The sequence below is a fragment of the Hemiscyllium ocellatum genome, chromosome 4 (assembly GCF_020745735.1).
Source record: "Hemiscyllium ocellatum isolate sHemOce1 chromosome 4, sHemOce1.pat.X.cur, whole genome shotgun sequence".
In the NCBI taxonomy this organism is placed as follows: Eukaryota; Metazoa; Chordata; class Chondrichthyes; order Orectolobiformes; family Hemiscylliidae; genus Hemiscyllium; species Hemiscyllium ocellatum.
The window spans coordinates 106,847,962-106,863,665 of record NC_083404.1 but is presented as its reverse complement, the minus strand read 5'-3'; the positions used below and the strand labels follow the sequence as shown (position 1 = coordinate 106,863,665).

The following is a 15,704-nucleotide window of genomic DNA, read 5'->3' as shown; positions in this document are numbered from 1 at the left end:
TGTCCAAGTTGCAGGTTGGGAGGAGCAAACAATGAGCTGGAATCACCAGGGAACCACTATGACTTTCATCTTGGAAACTGCTGTCATCTGGTTTCTATCCAGCAGATGGGAAAATTGGAAACTTCATATCAATAAAACAGGAATAACTAATATTGAGATGTTAGTGCATGCTACTACATGTAAATAGGCCACTCGCTGCTGTCTAGTAAGAACCAATCTCATGGTTGGAAAACTGGATTTTTTCAACATGAGAAGCTCCTGTCTGGCCATCTCACACCTTTTTTTTATAACTTTTGTACAGGGACTGGGTAGGCATCCTATTTCTCTGAGCTACAGGCTATTGTCAAAATGATTGTGGCCCATTTTTGGAATGAGAGGTGTGTAAAGTTTAGCCAGACATTAAGTTGTCAGGGTGATTGTATCTCATCCTGATGCAGAATCTATTGTGTTTTTTGTTGATGGGGGTCAAAAGTGAACTGGTAAATCAGAAACTTCAGAATTTATTTTGTACAATGCATTTATTGACTGGATATAGGTACAACAGCTCCTACAACCCTTAAAACATACATTGTCTTGTAATAAGATGATGGCTGACATTGGAACTTATTGCTACTTTCCCCAACTACCAAAATATTTGATCCTCCTAGAATCTAAATAGCTACTATTTTCGTTATGGAGTACGTTCAAAGCTAAGCATCTACAACTTTTTGGAGTAGAGAATTCTCCCGATCACCTTCAGCCAGAGGTACATAGTTAATGATTCATCTTGTCCTCCTCTTGGTTTCCCCGCCAACAAAACGTCTATCTTCAGCCAATTTTTTTACATCTTTATGGCATCTAAAAATAGCTGAGGACACAGTTAAGGCTATCAGCCCTGTACAACTCGACATGCTGAGTACTTGTGCTCCAGAATTAGCCATGCTTCTTATCAGGCTGTCCCAGCAAACATTCAACATTGTCCGCAGTGTCGATTCCAATGCCTGAGTATGTTGGATCCACAAAAAAACAGAAATTCATTCATCTCATTACCATTCCATCAGCTACATTTGAAACAGCAGCAGAGTAATTAAACTGTCACTGACAGCTATCAAGGGCACTTACTCAGCATGCTCAGTGATGACCAAAGTGGGTTATGTTGGGACCACTTCAACTCCAGATCTAATTATAGCCTTGGCCCAAACATGGGCTATAAAGGTGAGGCGAGAGTGATTACTCTTGACATCAATTAGTACCATCCCAAGATGCACTGTGGCAGCTTGCAAAGCTTGACACCTCCCACTGATAACCAAGAAGGGGAAGGCAGCAAGTAAATATGAACACCATCACATCACTAACTTACCCTCCACCGCACATCATTGTAATTTGCAAATATTCACTACTCCTTTGCTGGGTCAGAAATATGGAACTCCTAACCGAACAGGGCTAAGGCAGTACCTTCAAGACATGGTCTGCAGCAATTCAATATGAAGCCATACTTTTCTCAGGGGCAATTTAGGACAGGTACTAAATGCAGGTTTTGGCAGCAATGCCTATCCTCTTTGGATAAATTTCAAATTAAACTGAATGGATTCAGATACTAATTTAGAGTGAAACATATTGCTATGGGAGCAGAGTCACAAATTGGTTTTATGTTTTTTAAAATCAATCTGCTTGGACAAGGGTGGCACAGTGGTTAGCATTGCTGCCTCACAGCACTAGGATTCCAGGTTCGATTCCAACCTCAGGCAACTGACTGTGTGGAGTTTCCACATTATCCCCGTGTTTGCGTGGGTTCCTTCCAGGGTCTGGTTTTCTGCCACAGTCCAAAGATGTGCAGGTCAGGTGAATTGCCCGTGTTAAATCACCCATAATGCTAGGCGCATTAGTCAGAGGCAAATGGGTCTAGGTAGTGTGGACTTGTTGGGCTGTAGGGCTGTTCCCACACTGTAGGGAATCTAATCTAATGTTATGACACACAATCATGTTAGGGGTTGAGGGTGGCTTGAACCTGGATCTTCTGGCCTAAGACACCTGACTCATTTCTTCACAGCACCTTTCGGCAAGGCCAGATGGATCCGCTGGTTTCCGTCATTTCAGGTCTTCAGTGAATTAATTCTTACAGTTAGGTTTTTATGATAATATAGCTGTGCCATGGTCAATCTATGAAAATCAAAGCCCAAAAACACTTATTTTTTAACATTTGCTAAAGCTACTATAGTGGGACTTGAACTTGTGCTTTTTATACTATTTGTTAATTAACTTAATCATTGCACTTTGTCCTGTAGCACCCCAATCGAGTCATTGCTGCAGGATAAAGGGCCATAGGAAACAAACCGATTAAAGGCAGCTGCAGGACAGATATTTTAAAGTAATTTTTCAACCAGGCTCATCAACCAGGATAGACGATTTGAAGCAAGTGAGTCTTTTTTTATTTCTTTATGGGAATTAGTTGAGCAAGCATTGGTCACTGAAAATAGCCCAAGCAAGCCACTCTGATCAGAGAGCAGTTAAGAGTCCAACACATTACTGTTGGTCTGGAGTCAGATTTATGGCAAGGATGGCAGAATTCATTCTCTATAAAGGGACAATCAACCACGTTTCCATGGTAATCATTAGACTAGCTTTTAATTCCAGGCATTTTAAGAAATTCATTCAAATTTCATTATTTGCTCTGGTGGGATTCAAACCCATATCCCCGGAGTATTAACCAGGGGCTCTGAATTACCAGCCCAGTAACATTACAACCACACCACTGCCTCTTCAAACTGACTCAGGAGTTTTTAAAAGTGATAATTAATATTGTAATGATTGGGAGTTGGGGAAAATATAGCCTTCAACATCCATTAACCATTATTTTGAGGGTTCCACCCAATAGTACTGAGCCTGGTGCATTTTGTAGGGTTAGCAAAAGTAAACATTATTTTAGATAAACCTTGCATTTATATATCATGTTTGACAATGTCAGGAGATCCAAAATACTTTACAACAGTAAAGTACTTATAAAGGTGTAGACACTACTGTAATCTACAAAGGAACACAGATCCCTCCCTTAAGAGAAAATAATGGACGCATCAAATTTTCATTTTCTGCTTCTGTATCCCAATTTGAAATTCCTTTGTTGAGGGGAAATGAAGCACCAAGAATAAACATGTGGGATGGTAGAGATTTATTCCTGTGGGATGATAGATATTTAATCTTGTGGGATGGTAGATATTTAATCCTGTTTTTCCTCTGTTGTTACCTCTATAAAAATGAGATCCACAATTTGAAGTCAGCTTTTGACAGGCTGCTGGGGATTCTGAATTCTTTGGTCTTTGAGCCTTGAGATATCCAATTGTTTTAATGAATCTTGTGCATCAATGTCACTTGGAGACTTTGTCTTTCTGCTCTCTGGTGAAGAACATTGCTTTTGACAGGTATAACCTGGACTGGCTTTTCTTGAAAGGATCTTAGTTTGATCACTGGTTTGTGGCCTGAGTTTGGATTGGTAGTTTTGATTGATGAGAGATTGGCATTTGAGTCATCCAATGTATTTCCTTGCAAGTTAGAGAACATAAAGATTTGCTATTAATGTGTCCTTCAGACCTGTTCAATTACCTCAGTGTCATGGCCCAGTTTAGACCAAAGAACCATTCCCCAAAATATATTGCTTCATGTCATGACTCTCAGCTGATGGTCCCACCACAGTTACATTGTGATCACTTATTTTCACCAGGACATTCACTGAAATGGAACGAAGTCTCTTGCACCTTTGCAGGATCGCCTCCTTGTCGGAATTCCTTGAAGTTAAATCTATATGATAGATCCTTAGCTGCTGTTGTATTTCCTGAATTTGTGTACAAATTACTGACTTGGCTTCAGATAGATTTCTTTGGGAATTGTGTGCTGGCCTTTTTGGGTATAAGGATATTTCACACAGCTCATCAAAACAAGATGCTTTAATGTCTGCGGAATATTTTGTAAGAAACTGTTGAAGGCAATTGCTGTTAAAAGCCTGCAGGTATTTGAAGGTCCATTTATCAACCATAAAGCTTATATGAGGGGCAAAAGAACTGTTTGAAGACTGAGATGAAAATGAATTCAGGCTACTAGCATCCATTTTAGAAATGGAATCGTTTTCCACAGCAGAAGTACTCATATACTTCGTTGCTTCTTGAGGGTCATGAGTGCTCCTCTTGATATATGAAGCAGTGCCTTCTTTGTTATTGGAACTGGCAACTGACAGAGAAGATGGAGAAGCAACCAAAGGCATTGGGGAATTATTGCTTTTATTCAAAGAAAATTCTGGCTCAGAGGATCTTGAGTGGACATTTGAGGCATACTGGCTGGTACTATAATCTTCTTCACTGGATGCTGATGAATCAGAGCCACTATCAGGGGAACTTGGTTGCCTGTATTTTCTGAAAGCTCCAGATTGTAAAAATTCCTCATTTCTTTCACACCTCTTTTTGTTGGCTGAGTGACTTTGGCTGGAGACTACATGTGCTGGCTGAGGCAAAATCAAGTCCCTAAGATCTGTCCGAAGTTTTACTAAAGAAGGGAAAGAACCTTTGATCTCCACAATGCAGCCTTGGGAACGTATAACTTGAAAATCATGCCTAAAGATTAATTGACGAGCCTTCCTTTCTGAAAAGCAGCTTGTGTCCAGTTTTGTTGTCACAAACAGCATTACCTATTAGGTTAAAAAGAAATGTCTAATTAGCACTATATATACTTTAATTCCCTCCCTTTCTGCTATTTTGCCCTCAATTACACTTTGCAGGTGAAATGCCAGTTTGCCTGCACTCATCCAACTTAATATATTATAATTACCACCCACAGTGCAGTATCTACTGTGGGGAGACAAAGCACAGATTGGGTGAATATTCAGTGAACACTGATCCCAAATTTCCAGTTGTTGTCGTCTTTGGCCTCCCACAATGTTCCAGATACTCAACAGTAGACTTTTTGGACTGATGACTATAATATGTGAAAAGATACTCCTTTAAAACAAGGAACTATGGAAAGCGTTGCAGTTTTAAAAATGATTCACCAGAACTCATTGTGAGCTATATCCATAATATGGCCCATTCAAGCAGTGGGGGAGAATTCCAGATGGCTATGTGTGTGTTCAGGGTAGTTTTATCCAGTCAAAGACTTTTGATTGATATTTCAACCAGGACCAGTTATTTGTAATCAGAAATATTCAGCATAGTAACAAGTTTTTGACTTATTCTTGGGTGAGTGGCTACAGCTTTCTGTTTGGAGAATAAAGTAGAAGCATCTAGCCTGTGAAAGAACAAGTGCCTAAATCTCTATTTCTTTTGTGAGTGGAGAAGTAAAAGAAAATTCTCAGCACCTAGCTATTCTCTCTCTCTCTCTTTCTCAGTGCAAAATCCTTTCTTGAGAAAGAAAAGAGGATGAACTACTTTAAGAGACCCTGAAAGAATCAGTAAACGGAAGATTTAAAATCAATTTGTCCACAACCACACGTCCTTATCAAAGAATCAAAAGTGAATTAACAGAAAACAACTCATTAATGCCTGAAATCCAAACTGGTGCTAGAATGGTGCATCACTAATTTTTATGTTCCTTCCCCCTCTCATAATATTTGTGTCTGGTTTGTCTGTGTGTGTGTCTGTTTGTACTTACAGAGGACTTTTAAAAAAGGGGGTAAGGTTTGAGTTATTTAATTGCAAGTTAGCAATTTATGGTTCTTTTTTGCTGTTAAACTGTTGATGGCAATTAATAGGTGATTATCTTGAAAATGATCAAAACCTGCTGTGTGCATTCTAATAACCGGAACTAGACTATTGGATAAAATTGGGCAATTTGATAGTTTAATCAAATTTTCACATTCGTAACAGCTCCAGAATAGTGGGACTTGATTTCCTGCACATTACCTGAGTGACCCATGACACAATAGAAGCACTTTATCTTTCATTAGGCTTTTAACAGCCTTGAAGGTCTCAATACTCATTTTTACAATTTAGTTACTGACTGTTTTCTCATTGGCATTGATTCCACAGTAAACATTTACACCTCCACTGGACTCATTTCAGATAACTACTGATCCACTTGCCTTGCACTATCGTCCCTTGTTTGTAAATTATTCTTTACAATGCTGATAATAAGTGCCAGATGGAATGTGTACAAGCAATAGTGGGCTGCCCATCTGGTGACTTAAAATTATCCCCATTTTTCACAGGTTTTAAATTTCTCCCTCAAAACATATACCTGTTCATCATCAGCATCGCACGGTTCTTTTTCAACTTCCCGTACTTCCAGTTTGTATTTCTTATTGTCAAATGTAAATACGTGTTCTCTTTTAAGGACGTTGTTTGCATCTGTAAGGAAGAAATCATTTTAAGAAACACAAAATTGCAGATTGGAGTGGATCCCATTATCTCCTAGATAGGCTAAGACCCAACAGTGTAACTGTTAAAGCAGCTCTGCAGGCTACTTGCATTAAGATTAGAATTTAAGTATACTTATCTAAATATGGAGTCAAGAGGAGTAGGAGTGAGAATGAGATTAGCTACATAAATAAGGAAGTATTCCTACAAATGTAGATGGCGAGATCACATTTGGAATACTGTCCAAGTTTTGGTTTCTATATATCAAGAAGGACATTTTTTTGAGGCAGCAGAGAAAAGATTTACTAGATTGTCCCCTTGGATGAAACAGTTCCCCCTGTGATAACAGATTGAAAAAATGGGGCTTATATTCTCTGGAGTTTGGAAGACTGGATGGAGATCTTATTGAAAATGTATAAGATTCTAAAGGGGCTCAACAGCATAGTTAGTATTTATTTCCCTTGGCCAAGACACTTTGAACACACAGACACAAATTCAGGATAAGGGGAAATATAAAGCTTGATGACTCAATTTTTCCTCATGCAATATATCACAAATCGGCCTGGGGAGACTTTGTTGTATTTTCACAAAGGCAAATATATTCTTCCGGTGGTAGTGAGTCCAAAGGTGCGCTCAGTAATTCAGACAAGGTTTCACCAAGACCTGAGAGTAAGACAATATGCTAATTTGAAGAATTATTACAAGATAGAGCGTGTAGGGCTCATCATGTTACCGCTGGCTTTCTGAGCATTGTGACTTAGTGCCAAACTCCTGCCTTTTCTCGATAACCCTGCACATTGTTTCTATTTAAATGATCATTAAATGCTCTCTTCAATATCCCAACGAAACTGGCTCCACATTGCTACCAGGCAGTGAATTCCAAACATGGGCTACTCTCCTTGTGAGAAAGTTTTTTCTCATCTTGCATTTGCTTTTTTTTGCAAAGCACTTAGAAAAGGTGGCCTCTGATTCTTGGTCTTTTTACATGCAGGAATAGTTTCTTTCAATTTAGAGGTCCCTCTGTCCCGGCCCCATATGATGTTATAAACATTGATCAAATCTCCTACCCAAGCAGGAGAATCCAATTTCTCCAACCTATCCTCATAACTGAGGTGTCCCATCCCTGGGATCATTCTCATAAACCTCTCCTGCACTCTTTCCAATGAATTCACATCCTTCCTACAGTGTGGCACAAGAACTGTCGACAATATTCCAGCTGAGATCCTATAGAGATCCAGCATTACCTCCCTGCTCTTATACTGTAAGCTCTATTCATTTTTAAAAACAATAAAGCTTAAAATGCAATTTTCCTTGCTAACTATCTGTACGGTTACATTTTGAGTCTTACGTGCAAGAGCATTCATATCCTTCTGAACACTGGGGCTGATGCAAACCTGTGACTAGTGTCTGTAAAAGGTCAACTGCCTTTCCCCTGCTCTGTACCATGCCCTCCTCAATTCAGGCCTCTGCACCAGCCCAAAGCCCCCAATATCACCACCCCACTGCAGCAATCACCGAGCTCAATTACCTTCCTCCTTCTCAAAAATGACATAAGCACAGCCTTTAACACCAGTTTGATATTCCACGTCCAATACTTCACCCCCTCCATTGCTCGACTTCTGGAAATAGATGGTCAGTTTATCCAGCAGACGTTGCACAGAAACATTTTCAGGAACATTCAGGACTTGAATTTTCTTTGGGTGTTGCGGCATTGTTTCTGGGTTCCCGAGCCTGTGGAAACAAACCTTTATATGAAATGAAATTTATTTTGACTTCCTGTATGTCATTCCAAATGATACCCAAGTAAAGGAGGAGTGATTGAATGTAACTAGCTGTTTCAGTATGGAATGTAGGGTCCCAAAAGATGATGGAAATAGTAAGATTGACTTAAGGTAGTGACTGTGCAGGTTCACTGCTGTGTCAGTTAGCAGTGTGGGTTTCTTTCTCTTTCTCTCTCTTCAGCACAGCTCATGTGCTACCTTTGTCTGTTCCTCTCCCTTTTCAAAGTGCCATTGTGAAAGGTCATCAACCTGAAACATTAACTCTTCTTCTCTCTTTTTATAGATGCTGCTTGACCTGAAAATTTCCAGCATTTTCTGTTTACATTTCAGATTTCAGCACCTACAAGTAGTTTTATTTTTCCATAGACATCCAATGTAAATCACTTCTGTCACGTTATATTTAGAAGCTCTGGCCACTAGATGTCACTGCACCATTCTCAAAATGCTTGCTTTTATTCAATGTTTTCTTTTACAATTACGATGTTTGGCCGAAACTTATTCAGCTTGTCATTAAATATTTCCAGTAACCCATTTTCATTCCATTGGCAGCTTCTAAAAACTTCAAACTTGATTTGCTGTAGCTGAAGAGCATGTGCGTGTGAATGTTCACAATTTCCTTAAATGTACAAGTATCATTTCCCCTTCCCCCACCTCACCCTAGTTCCAAACGTCCAGCTCAGCACTGTCCCCATGACTTGTCTGGACTTGTCCTACCTCCCTATCCCCTTTTCCACCTGTCCACTCCACCCTCTCCTCCCTGACCTATCACCTTCATCCCCTCTCCCACTCACCTTTGTATTCTATGTTACTTTCTCCCCACCCCCATCATCTTGTAGCTTATCTCTCCACGCTTCAGGCTCTCTGCCTTTATTCCTGAAGGGCTTTTGCCCGAAACATCAATTTTGCTACTCCTTGGATGCTGCCTGAACTGCTGTGCTCTTCCAGCACCACTAATCCAGAAGCAAATATTATTTAAGCCAGCTGACTAATCATCAGCCTCATTCACAGTCTCCACCAAAATTTGTGCCTTTGCTTTCCAAAGTTCTGAGGTGACAAATTCCAAAAGCTTAATGCATGTGAAATTCATTAAAACTTTTCTACTCCTCCAAACACCACACTGACTGCAGGTGAGAGGCACATATCACAATTCCTCCTTTCACAAGTCAGGGGAATCATATATCATCTAGAACTGGGAAAACAAATACTGCAGGCTCACCACTGATGACCGATATTTAGTCATAGGGATAGGACATTGTAGAACCTCTTCCTCTAGTGAGTTGGTATGGGTAACGAATGAAAGAAGTCAAAATTGCAAGGCACATGTCAACATCCTCGGAGTTAGCATTGACTAGAAACTGAATTGGACATGTCATAACAAGACCATGGCCACAAGGGCAGGTCACAAACTAGGAATTCGGTGGTGAGTAACTCACTCCCGTCTCTCCAGTGTCTGTCCACCATCTGTAGGTAATTGTGGAGCTGGAAAACACAGCAGGTCAGGCAGCATCCGAAGAGCAGGAGAATCGATGTTTCTGGCATAAACCATTCATTAGGAATGAGGCTTGTGGGCCAGGGGGCTGAGAGATAAATGGGAGGGAGGGTGGGGTTGGGGGGGAAGATAGCTGAGAATGCGATAGGAGGATGAAGGTGGGGAAAAAAATGATAGGTTGGAGAGGATAGATGGGAACGGTGATGGACAGGTCAGGAGGGTGGTGCCGAGTTGGGTCTGGGATAATATGGGGGGATGGGAAATGAGGAAACTGGTGAAATCCACATTTATCCTGTGTGGTTGCAGGGTCCCAAGGTGGAATATCTCGTGTTCTTCCTCCAGGCGTCGGGTGGTTAGAATTTGGCGATAGAGGGGGCCTAGGACCTGCATGTCCTTGGCAGAGTGGGAGGGGGAGTTGAAGTATTCAGCCACAGGATGGTGAGGTTGGTTAGTGCTGGTGTCCCAGAGATCTGAAACAATCCACAAGTTTGTGTCTTGTCTCCTTCTGTTCGCTGTCCTCTGTCCACCATCTACAAGGAACGTGATGGATTGCCTGGATGGGTGCAATTCCATCAATATTCAAGGACCATTCAGCATAAAAGTAGCCCGTTTGATTTGTACCTCATCCACCACCTTCATCCATCCTGTTGCACAGTGGCACCACTGTGTGCCACCTCCAAGATACACTGCAGTAACTCACCAAAGTTCCAGCATCAGCACTTACCACAGAGTAGGACCAAGGCAGCAGCTACATGGGTATACCTCCACCTCCAAGCTATACAGCATCCTGATAGGGAAATATATCACTGTTCTTTCATGGTCACTGGTCAAAGTCCTGAAAAATTCTGAAACTCCCTCCCCTAAAAGCACTGTGGGTGCTTCTAAACCATAAGGACTGCAGCAGTTCAAGAAGGCAGCTCCCCACCACCTTCACCAGGCATGAGCAATAAATGCTGGTCCAGCCAGTGACACTCACATCCTGGGAGTGAAGAAAAGAAAGTGTGCTGAAAGACTGAAGAATGCTTAGAAGTGGATTTTCATTTTCTTTGTTCTTCTACCTGGAAGTGTTATCACACACAACTGAATGATGTGCCCTCCACAAAAACAGTGGGATTTTACTTTTTTTAAACTGGTAATGACTATCAGTAAAATACTCCTGTAGTCAATTGAATATTTATAAGTAAAACCCATTGTGGGTATTGCCAAGCATCAAAGGGAAAGGGGGCTGTAGGGAGAGCAGGAAGGGACTAAATCAAAATGGAGGTGGAGGGGGAAATAAAGCACTCTATCTCTCACTGTGCTCACCTCTCCCTAAAGGCATGGAGAGTAGTGGTGGTTACCATGCTTAGAATGGATAGATCCTGGGCCCAAACATCTTCCGCTGCTTCATGAAATGACCTTCCCTCCATCATAAGGTCAGAAATGGGGATGTTCACCAATGATTGTACAATATTCTGCACCACTTGTGACTCCTCAGATACTGAAGCAGTCCATGTTCAAATGCAACAAGATCTGAACAGTATCAAGCTAACAACTGGCAAGTAACATTTGTGCCATACAAATGCTAGACAATGTCTCTTATTGAAGATAGTCAATCTAATCATTGTTCTTTGACATTCAATGGTGTTATCATCATGGAATGCCCTACTATCAAAATCCTCGGAGTTACCATTGACTAGAAGCTCAACTGGATTCATCATATAAACACAGTGGCTACAAGAGCAGGTCAGAGACTAGGAATACTGCCGTGAGAAACTCACCACCTGATTCCCCAAAGCCTGTTCTACACGTACAAGGCACAAGTCAGGTTTGTGATGGAATACTCGAGTAAAAAGTGAGGTCTGCAGATGCTGGAGATCACAGTTGAAAATGTGTTGCTGGTTAAAGCACAGCAGGTTAGGCAGCATCCAAGGAACAGGAAATTCGACGTTTCGGGCCAGAGCCCTTCATCATGAAAGGCTGATGGAATACTCCCCACCTTCCTGGATGAGTGCAGTTCCAACAACACTCAAGGAGCTTGACACCAGAACAAGGCAGCCCGCTTGATTGGCACCACATCCACAAACATCATGGGAGCAGATACATGGGAACACCATCACCTGCAAGTTTCTCTCCTGACTTGGCAACATATTGCTATTCCTTCACTGTTGCTGGATCAATATCCTGGAAATCCTTCCCTAATGGCATTGTGGGCCCATCAATAGCATGTGGACTGCAGTGGCTCAAGAAGGCAACTCAATCCCACCTTCTCAAGGGCAACTAGGGACAAGCAATAAATGCTGACCCAGCCAGTGACACCCACATCCATGAGTGAATAAAATGAAACATTTGTGCAGAGGGCTTGCATCCAAATTGTTGATGGAAGTCAGTTCTGAATAGGCAGTCTGTACTGCAAAGGATATGGAGGGAGAGTAAGCCACGTGATACCATATGCTTACAGCAAATGTTACCAACCTGAAACTTGCTATAGATGAGTTTGATGGAAGCAGGCACAATCATTGGTTTCAAAAAGAAACTGGATGTGCATTTCGAGAAGCAGAGCTACAGAGGCGGAACAGGAAATGTAATCGACTGGGCTGCTCTATAGAGAGACAGCACAGATGTGATTGGCAAATGGCCTCCTACTATACCCTAATAAAATCATATGAAGTAGGAGCAAACATAGGCCATTCAGCCCATCGAGTCTGTTCTGACCTTCAATGAGATCACTGCTGATTTGATAATGCTCAATTTCACTTTCCTGCATTTTATTTATAAGCCTTGATTCTCTTACTGATTATGAACTTCTACCTCAGTCTTGAATATATGTAATGATCCAGCCTCAACTGCCTCGGTAGTAAAGAATTCCACAGATTCACTACCCTCAGAGAAGAAATTCCTGCTTATCTTGGTCTGAAATGTGTGTCCCCAATATTCTGGGATTATGTCCCTCTTGTCCAAAGCTCCCCCAAAAGGGAAGGCAGCATCCGAAGAGCAGGAGAATCGACGTTTCAGGCAAGAGCCTTTCATCAGGAATGAGGCTTGTCAGCTGAGGAGGTAGAGAGATAAATGGGAGGGAAGGTAACTGAGAGCATGATTGTAGTTGGAGGTGGGGATAATAGTGATAGATCAGAGAAGAGGGTGGAGTGGATAGATGGGAAGGAAGATTGACAGGTCATGAGGGCAGTGCCGAGTTGGAAGGTCGGAACTGGAAATAAAGGGGGGGGTGGGAAATGAGGAAACTGGTGAAGTCCACATTCGTGCCATGGGGTTGAAAAGTCCTGAGGTGGAAGATGAGGCGTTCTTCCTCCAGGCGTTGGGTGGTAAAGGTTTGGTGATAGAGGAGGCCCAGGACCTGCATAACCTTGGTGGAGTGGCAGGGGAAATCGAAGTATTTGGCCACAGGGCAGTGGGGTTGGTTTGTGCAGGTGTCCTGGAGATGTTCTCTGAAGTGCTCTGTGAGAAGGCATCCTGTCTCCCCAATGTAGAGGGGGCCACACCAGGAGCAACGATACAGTAAATGACATGTGTGGAAACGCAGGTGAAAGTTTGATGGATGTGGAAGGCTCCTTTGGGGCCTTGGTCAGAGGTGAGGAGGGAGGTGTGGGTGCAGGTTTTGCAATTCCTGTGGTGTCAGGGGAAGGTGTTGGGAGGGGTGGGTGGGTGCTGGGGGGGTGTGGACCTGACAAGAGAGTTGTGGATTGAACAGTCTTTACAGAAAGCAGATAGAGATGGGAATGGAAATGTATCTCTGGTGGTGGGGTTTGTTTGTAGGTGGCGGAAATGGTGGAGACTGGTGCGATGTATACAGAGTTGGTGGGGTGGAAAGTGAGGACCTGGGGGGGGTGGTTTGTCCTTGTTGCGGTCGGAGGGGTGGGGTTTGAAAGTGGAGGTGCGGGAATTGGATGAGATGAACTGGAGGGCATCATCAACCACATGGGGGGAAGTTATGGATATTGAAGAAGGAAGCCATCTGGTGTGTTCTGTGGTGGAACTGGTCCTCCTGGGAGATGTAGCAGAGGCAGAGGAATTGGAAATAAGGGACAGCGTTTTTTTTTCTGTGGTGGAACTGGTCCTCTTGGGAGCAGATGCCGTGGAATTGGGTTCCAGCGGCACAGGAATTGGCACCCCCTCAGCTCACAACCTATTTCTGATGAAGGGCTCTTGCCTAACCCCTTGTCGATTCTCCTGCTCTTCGGATGCTGCCTGACCTGCTGTGCTTTTCCAGCGACACACTCCAGACTCTGATCTCCAGCACCTGTAGGCCTCACTTTCTTCCAAAAGGGGGAAATAATCTTTCCACATCCTCTGTGGAAAGTCCGTAAGAATAGGAATCTTTTACGTTTCAATAAGGTAACCTCTCATTCATCTAAATTCCAACAAGAATGGGCCCAACCCTCTCAACCTCTCCTCATAACGCAATCTCTCCACATCCAAGCGAATTTTCTCTGGGCTGCCTCCAATGCCTGTATATCTTTCCTTAGATAAGGGGCCCAAAGCTGTTGACATATTCCAGAACGGGTCTTACTCTATTGTCCCACTCATTTGGTCACATTGCCCTCTCCCCCGCTCCTAATTTTGTGTCGCTGACATCTTCCACTTCCTTTTTGAAAGTGATTATTGATTCTGTTTCCCCTAAGCCACTTGCAGGAAGTATGCTCCAGATTTAAAACTAAAATTCTGCTTCGCTCCTCCTCAAATATTCTTCATTGACTTTGCAAGGTGCAAAATCCGGACTTGTATCTGCTGTGCTGGTAAACTCGATCTTATCACCTTCAGGATCAGTGGTGCTGGAAGAGCACAGCAGTTCAGGCAGCAAATCACCTTCAGGTCCACCTCCCCCAATCCCTTGAGAGTCTGGATGATCCACTGACAGAGTGACTCCGAGAGCGCCCTAATCCCCTCAAAAACTGACCATTTGTTGCTTTGAACTGACCGACTCAAGAAGCTTGACCCTCGTTTGGTTTTCCTGCTCGAATCAGTTTCTTAATAACGAGTAGAAACTGAAAATATTGGGAAGACTCGAAATATTTAACAGTGTGCGCAGTTTCCTTTGATAAGAGACAGTACCCGTTACAGTGACAGCTCCTGTGGAACAGGGGATTTCCAACAGATCCCCCTCTACCTCTTACCTCTCCGGGGCAATGGGCTTCACTTGACGTCGTTTCATGCTGAAGTCTCCCTGAATTGGTGAGCGAGTCCTCCCTTTCTGAACTGCGTCTCCAGCCGGGGAAAATGAAAGTGAAATCAAGTTGAGGAGAATATTTCAGCTGCCTGCTCTCTCCAATAGCCCCTGCTGTTTAGACCCACCTCCCCTCTCAGCTGCCTCTGTTAGTGTCGGATTTGTCCCAGTCACTAAAAATATCCCAGCACAGACGGAATTTTTTTAAAGTGTCAGCAAATGGTTTCTCTGTCCTTTGACCTCCACGTTCCCTCCCCCCGAAATCCGAGCCGTTTCTCAACCCCATCAACAGCACAGCACAGCACGAAAGAGACGTTTCGGCCCGTCTTCCCTGTGGTAGCTGAGGGATCAAGCTTTTCAATTATCCCAATGTTATTTATCCATGATGCTGTATCTAATTTTCCTTTGAAGTATTTGTCCGATTTGAAAGTTGCTACTGAATCTGCCTCTGCTCCTCTCACAGGTAGTTCACTCCCTGTTTGTCACCTCATGCTCTTTAAACTATCACCTTAAACTTGTGTCTTCTGATCATTAGTCACTGGAATCGGTCTCTTCCTAAGCATTCTTGATATTTTTAATCTATCAAGGAACAGATCAAGTGGAACTTGAACTTGGGCCTTGTGGGAGAAGTAGGGACTACTTTGCAAGAAACCCTTATCTCAGTCACTCTTTCAAAACTATTCTTGGAATCGAATGCTTGCATTAACTCTTCCCTTGACCTTCCGTAGTGATTGGAACCAGGGCCAGATTGATCTCATTGACTACGGGACCCTTGATTGGGAGGTTGTTAACCTGGGTCAATCAGGGAATTCTAGCTGGTCAGGCAGCATCCAAGGAGCAGGAGAATCAACGTTTCGGGCATAAGCCCTTCTTCAGGAATTCTCCAGGATTCCTGAAGAAGGGCTTATGCCCGAAACGTCAATTCTCCTGCTCCTTGGATGCTGCCTGACCTGCTGAGC

At 42.8% G+C, this 15,704-nt stretch overlaps 1 protein-coding gene across 1 annotated transcript; it reads right to left on the bottom strand.

Annotated features, from left to right (window-relative positions):
- Nucleotides 1-499: 499 nt before the first annotated feature.
- Nucleotides 500-14,961, bottom strand: LOC132815481 (uncharacterized). The gene is made up of 4 exons (XM_060824444.1): nt 14,696-14,961; nt 7,843-8,045; nt 6,196-6,305; nt 500-4,651 (listed from the first exon to the last, which is right to left on the bottom strand). Exons 1-4 carry the CDS (start codon nt 14,731-14,733, stop codon nt 3,596-3,598), a joined length of 1,407 nt encoding a protein of 468 aa, XP_060680427.1. The 5' UTR covers nt 14,734-14,961; the 3' UTR covers nt 500-3,595.
- Nucleotides 14,962-15,704: the final 743 nt, after the last annotated feature.

What these genes read in the sequence shown, in the direction of transcription:
- LOC132815481 (XM_060824444.1), bottom strand. Translation starts at nt 14,733, where the DNA reads ATGAAACGACGTCAAGTGAAGCCCATTGCCCCGGAGAG. An exon ending in CATTTTTGAGAAGGAGGAAG is followed by an intron (nt 6,306 to 7,842) that starts GTAATTGAGCTC and finishes TCTTCCTTACAG; the next exon opens with ATGCAAACAACGTCCTTAAA. An exon ending in GCGATGCTGATGATGAACAG is followed by an intron (nt 4,652 to 6,195) that starts GTATATGTTTTG and finishes TTAACCTAATAG; the next exon opens with GTAATGCTGTTTGTGACAAC.